The following is a 7950-nucleotide window of genomic DNA, read 5'->3' on the forward strand; positions in this document are numbered from 1 at the left end:
TCATATTAGAAGAGCCCTGGTGATGGAGGAAAGGGTTATCAAGCTGACAGGGCAACCCCATTTTGTTCTCGAGGCAAGGAGCATTCAGAAATGCTTGCCTCTGTGTAACAACCCTCGATCGACAGCTTTGGTGGTCTCCCATCTGATTCCTAACCAGGCCCAGCCTTGCTTAGCTTCCAAAACCTCACTGGGCTGGGCCGGCCTGTAACAAGCGCAAAACCCAAGCAGAAGGTGGCCAGTAATGCCGCCTGCGGAAGTGTGATCCCTGAATACTTAACAGATGAACGCAGCAGCACTGTCCACGTTGTCTACCTCTGCTGAATCTGACCCTTGGGGCATGAAGAAGAAGAAGAGTTTGGATTTCTATCCCCCCTTTCTCTCCTGCAGGAGGCTCAAAGGGGCTGACAATCTCCTTGCCCTTCCCCCCTCACAACAATCACCCTGTGAGGTGGGTGGGGCTGAGAGAGCTCCGAGAAGCTGTGACTAGCCCAAGGTCACCCAGTTGGCGTGTGTGGGAGTGCACAGGCTAATCACGGAGCCCCGGTGTAGGCCTCCCACAGCTCAGGCGGCAGAGCTGGGAATCAAACCCAGTTCCTCCAGATTAGATACACGAGCTCTTAACCTCCTACGCCACTGCTGCTCTCTGATTAAGGTGAGTGTTGCCTACCCAGACCAGCTAGGCCGCAGTGGTGGCGAACCTTTGGCACTCCAGATGTTATGGACTACAATTCCCATCAGCCAATTGTCCATGCTGGCAGGGGATGATGGGAATTGTAGTCCATAACATCTGGAGTGCCAAAGGTTTGCCACCACTGAGCTAGGGGCTATCCAGGGTCTCAGGCTGAGGTCTCCCACATCACTTCCTGTTTGATTCCCTTAAGGGAGATGTCTGGGATCAAACTGGAACCTTCTGTGTTCCAAGCAGATGCTCCAGCAAGATTTTTTACTTGGGCTGTGTGAAGAACTCCCATCTCTCAACAGGCCGCTCTCGGCAGGCAAACCGTTTATTCTGTTAGGTGAGCAAATGGCCGAGGGGACCGGAGGGGCTCTTCGTGCTCCAGGCCTGCCTCTCAGTGGTCCACCACGACCGGAAGGGTGATGGATTTGACCAAATCTTCGTACTGGACCAGTCCGTTGTGTCCCACGTTGGCTCCTTTCAGAAGGTCGTTCACTGCAACACAATTTGCACAATAAGGGGACCCACTTCCGCTCACCTGATGGTTAGAGGATATGTCGTCCGTTCCATCTCAGAGGGCCACAGAGCAGAAGGGAGTGTTCACACAAAGAAGAAGAAGAGTTTGGATTTCTATCCCCCCTTTCTCTCCTGTAGGAGACTCAAAGGGGCTGACAATCTCCTTGCCCTTCCCCCCTCACAACAAACACCCTGTGAGGTAGGTGGGGCTGAGAGAGCTCCGAGAAGCTGTGACTAGCCCAAGGTCACCCAGCTGGCGTGTGTGGGAGTGCACAGGCTAATCTGAATTCCCCAGAGAAGCCTCCACAGCTCAGGCGGCAGAGCTGGGAATCAAACCCGGTTCCTCCAGATTAGATACACGAGCTCTTAACCTCCTACGCCACTGCTGCTCCTGTCTGACATTGCATTAGGCCAGGGGTCTGCAACCTGTGGCTCTCTCTCCAGATGTTCATGGACTACAATCCCCATCAGCCCCTGCTGGTAGGGCCAATTGGTCCATGAACATCTGAAGCACCAGAATTGAACACCTCTGCTTTAAAGGGAGAGGGGTTTTTCTTTCTGCCGCTGAAAGACAGATATGGTCCTTCTCTGTCGCAGGCACCTGGTTTTTGAAACTCTGTACCCGAGGCAAACACAGGCTCCGCTTTTCAAGCACTGCCCCCGAAGTACCCTCTGCCTCCAGCCCCCAGGGTCACTGCGGAGGGAGCCTCTCACCTTCTTCCTCGGACAGTTTCTCTCCCAGGCCGGTCAGCTTCGCTTTCAGCTCCACCACGGAGATGGAGCCCGTCTTCTGCTCATCTGCCATCAGCATGGCGAGCATGATTTCATTCTCTGGGTCTTCCTGCTGCATCTGCCGGTACATTATGGACAGGAAAGTAGAGAAATCCAGCTCTGCGTTGTTGCCTGGAAGGGGAAGAGGACAGAACCAGCGGTTACGATCCTCTCAGAAAGGGCTGCTGTTACATCCTGCCAAACCCAAGAGCTGCGCTGCTGGATCTCGGGGCAAAAGCCAGTCTAATTTATATTTTCTGGATTTTAACTTGATATTGTGCTCTATTATATGTTGTTCACTGCCCTGAGCCCTTCGGGGGAGGGCGGTCTATAAACCCAATTAATAATAATAATAATAATAATAATAATAATAATAATAATAATAATAATAATAATAATAATAATAATAATAATAATAATAATAATAATAAAATATCTAATCTGGAGGAACCGGGTTTGATTCCCAGCTCTGCCACTTGAGCTGTGGAGGCTTATCTGGGGAATTCAGATTAGCCTGTGCACTCCCACACACGCCAGCTGGGTGACCTTGGGCTAGTCACAAAGCTGGAGTTTCTCTCAGCTCCCACCCAACTTCACAGGGTGCTTTGTTGTGAGGGGGGGAAGGGCAAGGAGATTGTCAGCCCCTTTGAGTCTCCTGCAGGAGAGAAAGGGGGGATATAAATCCAAACTCTTCTTCTTCTTCTTCTTCTTCTTCTTCTTCTTCTTCTTCTTCTTCTTCTAATAATAATAATAATAATAATAATAATAATAATAATAATAATAATAATAATAATAATAATAATAATAATAATAATAGTCCAGGGCCCCTCTACCAAGTGGAGTCTTCAATCCAGGGGTCTCCAACTTAGTGCCCACTGACTCGTTTCCTGGTACCCATCAAGTGCTTTTAGAAAGTAGGTGGGGCTTTTGCTCCATGAGGTTTCTGATTGGCCACTGGGGCTCTGATTGGCAGACCAGATTTTGGCAGCCGCTCCCACCACAGTGTAAGACTGAAGGAAAGCAGTGGCAGCCATTTTACGGCCGGCTCCACCTCCTGCAGCAGGTGTTTCGTGGCAGCTGTTTTGTGGCTGTGCCGACCACACAGTGGCAGCTTTCCAAAGGTGCCCACAGGACCATAATGCTTGCTATAATAAGCCAGGGGTCTGCCACCTGTGGCTCTCCAGATGTTCATGGACTACAATTTCCATCAGCCCCTGCCAGCATAGCCATGCTGGCAGGGGCTGATGGGAATTGTAGTCCATGAACATCTGGAGAGCCACAGGTGGCAGACCCCTGCTATTAGCAGTTGTGAAATTTTCAGTGTGTGTGAAATAAAATGGCCACAATGGGGGTTGGGTGGGCCCACTTGCCAAAAGTTCAGAGGTGCCAAGCCAAGCTCCTGAAGGGGCATCTCTTTCATAGAGACCTCCTGGACTGCAATGGATAAACTCCAGAGAACTGAAACAAAGGCCGGGTTAGGTGTTCAGAGAAGAGGCCGTTGTCCAGTTTAAAACTGCAGCCAGCCTGATGCTTCCAAGACGCTCACAAACACAGCAGGAAGGCAACAGTTTTTTTTTCCAAGCAACTGGTGCTCGTAGGTACACTGCCTTTCAACATGGAGGTTCTATTTAACTACATTATCTACGAACAAGGAGGCGCGCGTCCAGGATTGTCTGTGCTGAGCACTGTTATGACCAATGGCTCGCTGTTTCACTCACCCACTTTGTGTGCTTGGAGGTGCTTGGCCGCCTCGCCTGGGGTGGGGCTCGCCCCCAGGCAGCGCATCACGGTGATGAGGTCGCTGGCCTGGATCTTGCCTTTGTGCTTCTTATCGTAGAGGGAAAAACATTCCTTGAATTCTGGCGGAGGAAAGGAGGACCGCTCAAGTTTCAGCGAAGCACCTAAATACAAGTGGCGGTTCCCCAAACAGGAATTAACCATCTGTGCAGTTAGAAGACCAGGACTCTCAGTTGCCAAAATCCAGGTTGCAGCTGGAGATCTCGTGGAATTTAAACTGACCTTCAAGTGACACAGATCAGTTTTCCAGGAGGGAATGGGGAAGGGGGACTCTAGGGCATTAACCAAAATGGTAAAGGGTCTGGAGTCCATGCCCTACGAAGAGAGACTTAGGGAGCTGGGTATGTTTATGTAACCCCCATGCTCAGAGTGGGTTGACCCAGAAAGGGGTGGAGACCCAAAGCAGGAGAAGGCTGCAGAGCTCATGTAGTTGGACAAGGCTACCAGACTCGGACCTTGATTTGTATAAGCCCCCTCAACACCTTGTTAAGGTAACTGCAATGTTGTTGGGAACTAGTGGGAAGGTAGTTGTTTATTTTGCCATGTTGTGTAAAATGTTGGAGTTTATTGTTTCAGGGTTTTTTTTTGTGGTTGTGGATGGGTGAGAGTTCTCCTGGAAACCTTCATCATGTTGAATCCTGTTCACCAAGCCCTTGGAGTCTTCAGGAGCCAACCCACTTGCAAAGAAGAATTGGACTTGGCAGTTATCAGTAGACTGTAAATATAAGGACTTTGAAAAATGCAACCTGAACAGGACCTTGAAGTGTGATGTTAAATGTTGATGTTATATGTTAAGAAAGTAAACCATTTTGTTTTTTAAAATTGTTGCAAACTCATTCCAAGTTCTGCCCCACAGAACCCACAGATGGAGGTCACATTTAGTCTGGAGAAGAGAAGGTTAAGGGTTTGACATGATAGCCATGTTTCAATATTTGAAGGGATATCATACGGAAGAGGGAGCAAGCTTGTTTTCTGCTGCTCCAGAGACTGGGGCAAGGAGTAATGGGTTCAAGGTGCAGGAAAAGAGATTCCAGCTAAACATTAGGAGGAACTTCCTGATGGTCAGGGCTGTTTGACAGTGGAATGGACTACCTCGGAGGCTGCACGTCGAGGTTGCATAGCGTGGGAGCCTCTTTGGAGCAAAAGCCCCTTTGCAGAGTGGCGCCAGAGTCTGAGAGGCGCTTGTAGTTCACGCCTTTGACCACCGGAGGGCAGCAGCAGCAGCGTCCCCAAGGCCGTCCTAGGCTCTCCGGTCAAAGAGGCTCGGGAAGTCAAAGGAATCCCCCCCTCCTCTCTCCAACAACATCCATCTGCGGTCTCGTCATTCTCTATGGGTTATAAGGTCATTCACACCTCCCCTCTGCAAACACCGAGATAAGCACATTCACATTTGGGGGTTGGGGGGGGGGGGAGAATTGGGAGGTGGAGTCCTGAGTGGAAGAAGCCCAGAAAAGCCACAAATGGGAGGCATTCACATCTCCCCTCTGCAAACACGGGGATAAGGGCTTGTAGTTTACGACTTTGGCCACTGGAGTACACGTTATAACGAAAGCAATGGACGTTATATAACGATCGTTATAGCGATCGCTATAACGATCGTTATATAATGTCCATTGCTTTCATTATAAGTGTATTCTGGTGGCCACACACACACAATTACTGTGGATTCCACTGGAGTAACACGCTATAACGTAAAGCTAATGGATCTAGTATAATCTTATCGCTATAACGGCGGCTGTTATAGCGATCGTTATAGCGATCGTTATAGCGATCACTATAACGATCGGTTTTATGATGTCAGTTGCTTTCGTTATAACGATCGCTACAACAACCACCGTTATAGCGATCGTTATAATGTAGGCACAGAAGGAAAAGAGTGAAAGTAAGAAGGAAATAGAAAGTGGTAGAAAGTGAGAGAAAGTGAGAGAAAGAGAGAGAAAGAGAAAAAGGAAATGATTTTAGATTTACCAGAAGGTTATTTCTTCCTTCTCCCCATTATTTAGGAAAATAATGGAGAGAAAAAAGATTCTGGCAGAAATACAGCTTAAAGTCATTTCCTACAGAATCATGAAAAAAGTAAGTCTTTGTTAAGAAAAAAGCATCTCAATGTTCCTGCATTCCAGAAAAAAGATACTTTTAATGCTTGTGTGCAAGTAAAAGGCTCATGAAAATAATATCTTCAACTAAAGCACAGACATAGAAAATAGAAATAAAGCATTTAAATGATTATTTCAACTGAAGTATACTTATATGTAACTTAAGCAAGTTTTCTTGAAGACATTTTAGTGTTAAGAATTATGGCTCAGAAATAGCAAAAGGTACTTTGCTTTCCAAAACAGCCCCTATTGTCTCTTCCCACATTCCAAAGAAAAGATACTTTTACTTAGCAATGAGCTGAGAAAGTGTGTGTGTAGAAAAATAACTGACAAAGCAGAATTAAAGCAAAGAAAGAGAGTCAAGCCATGTGAGAAACTATATTCTTAAGAATGCTATTTAACAATGTATCGCCATGATGGGAATATTGAAATTGAATTGACAGGGTTTGGCTTTGCAACATTTATGATGCATCAGCTGTCTTTATCCTATAAGAACTGTGACTTTTGTATACTCAGGGCGACTCCTCTGATTCTATAACAGACCCTCTGAGGGTTTGGAATAAAAATTATTTATTTAATTAGCCCTTGTCGGCTCAAGCTTATTAGCTAACTATTAGTAAACACGTTACTCTGTGGTAACAGATGGTGCCGAAACTTCCCGGGAGTTGGGGTCCTCTGTGGTCTCTTTCTTGCTTCCTCCCCCAACGGGAGCCCCCGACTTCTTTGTCCGGGCCCGTTTGGGTGGTGTAGGAAGGCTTGAATACCACATTGGCTCACAGTTCCAGGAAAGAAAGTATGATAGAATCAGAGGAGCCGTCGAAGGCGTCGGCTAGCCCACCCCCTGCCTCTTCTGGAACCAGCATCTTCCCGTCAAGACAGGTGTTAGTATTATCTGTGTTTTGTGTGTGTCAGTCTAAATGCTCTGTAGTCTTATGTCTGAAATAAAATAGGTTTTGTTTTGTCTTGTCAGTAATAAATCCAAAGCCCCGGATATCCGAGGTCCTCTTGATTCCTTTGCAATCCGAGGACGTTAGAAAGTGACCCCCCTTGTGGCTCAAAAAGTGTAAACGGATCCTAGAAGTTGAAAGAAAAATCACCTAAACGAACTATCAGTTTAAGACATTTGGGGAGGATTTTTCTTGTCAAACTTACAAGTAAAAAAGGACTGCAAGAGCTGTGAGAGTTCATCCTAAACTATGGTTTGGTTTTCCAAGACCAGGAGGGAAAGAGGGCGCTTGAACTCCAGTCTGACGGATCTCCAGCTTGTCCTTGTGTACTTTACAATTGGAGGGCATTAGCCCCCCAAATTGAAACATAAGGCAAAGAAAAAAAAAAAGTTGAGATGTCTTCTGCGAGAAAGATTGGACTCTTTTATCGGCTTAGACGGGGGGAAACATTTGGTCTCCAGAGGGCACCTTTTAATCTGTGTATACAATCCAGTCCCCTTTTGTACTCAGATCCTTTTAAATAATGTACAAAGAAAAGCGAAGCATTATTTGCTTTTAAGGGAACATTTTATGGAGGTCAGTCTTGGAGTCCAACTTCCTTTTTTACATGACTCCTCCTGGATCCTCATTGATGATGGTGGTGAGTGCGTGAAACACCCTCCTGAATTCAGGTGGCCTCCTGGGTTGGCCCCCCCCCAGAGTATGCACAAAGATGGGCTTCTTCCCACACCACCTCACCAAAGGACTTTGCTACATCTCTAAGCGGTAGACTCTTCCCACTCCTCAGTCCTTCTAGAACTGGCTCCCTGCCATCAGTTCAGCCGGGCGCAAGAGGGAGGGACTCCTGCGCTGTCCGGGCTTTTCAGATCAATGCAAGACTGACTCAGGTCTCCGTTTCTCCCCCTCATCCCATCATTAGGAAAGGAGAAACGGGAAGGGAACAGGGGAAGCGATGCTTGCCAAAAGAGGATGCCTTCCTCCTTCCTCTCCTTCCAGCAAAATTCTCTGGATTTGGCTGGGGGAGGAGGCAGATGGTAAACGACGCCTCTAAGCTGCTCATGGGTCCAGATTTCAGCAGATGAAGAGGAATATATGTATATATTGGAGGTTGTTAAAAAGAAACCCAGACTTCCCCCCCTTCATCTGC

The 7950-nt window shown here is 47.3% G+C and overlaps 1 protein-coding gene across 1 annotated transcript; it reads right to left on the reverse strand.

Moving 5' to 3' along the window:
- Nucleotides 1–834: 834 nt before the first annotated feature.
- LOC125445828 (calmodulin-like protein 4) lies at nucleotides 835–3859 on the reverse strand. The gene is made up of 3 exons (XM_048519226.1): nucleotides 3682–3859; nucleotides 1907–2095; nucleotides 835–1171 (listed from the first exon to the last, which is right to left on the reverse strand). Exons 1-3 carry the CDS (start codon nucleotides 3746–3748, stop codon nucleotides 1071–1073), a joined length of 357 nt encoding a protein of 118 aa, XP_048375183.1. The 5' UTR covers nucleotides 3749–3859; the 3' UTR covers nucleotides 835–1070.
- Between the last annotated feature and the right edge of the window lie 4091 nt (nucleotides 3860–7950).

This window comes from Sphaerodactylus townsendi, linkage group LG16, assembly GCF_021028975.2.
Source record: "Sphaerodactylus townsendi isolate TG3544 linkage group LG16, MPM_Stown_v2.3, whole genome shotgun sequence".
NCBI classification, from domain to species: domain Eukaryota; kingdom Metazoa; phylum Chordata; class Lepidosauria; order Squamata; family Sphaerodactylidae; genus Sphaerodactylus; species Sphaerodactylus townsendi.

Bases quoted from the DNA above. Each gene is read 5' to 3' on its own strand.
- LOC125445828 (XM_048519226.1), bottom strand. From the start codon at position 3,748: ATGCGCTGCCTGGGGGCGAGCCCCACCCCAGGCGAGGCGGCCAAGCAC. The intron at 2,096-3,681 runs GTGAGTGAAACA...TTCCCCTTCCAG, and splicing joins CCTCCAAGCACACAAAGTGG to GCAACAACGCAGAGCTGGAT. The intron at 1,172-1,906 runs GTGAGAGGCTCC...ATTGTGTTGCAG, and splicing joins GAAACTGTCCGAGGAAGAAG to TGAACGACCTTCTGAAAGGA.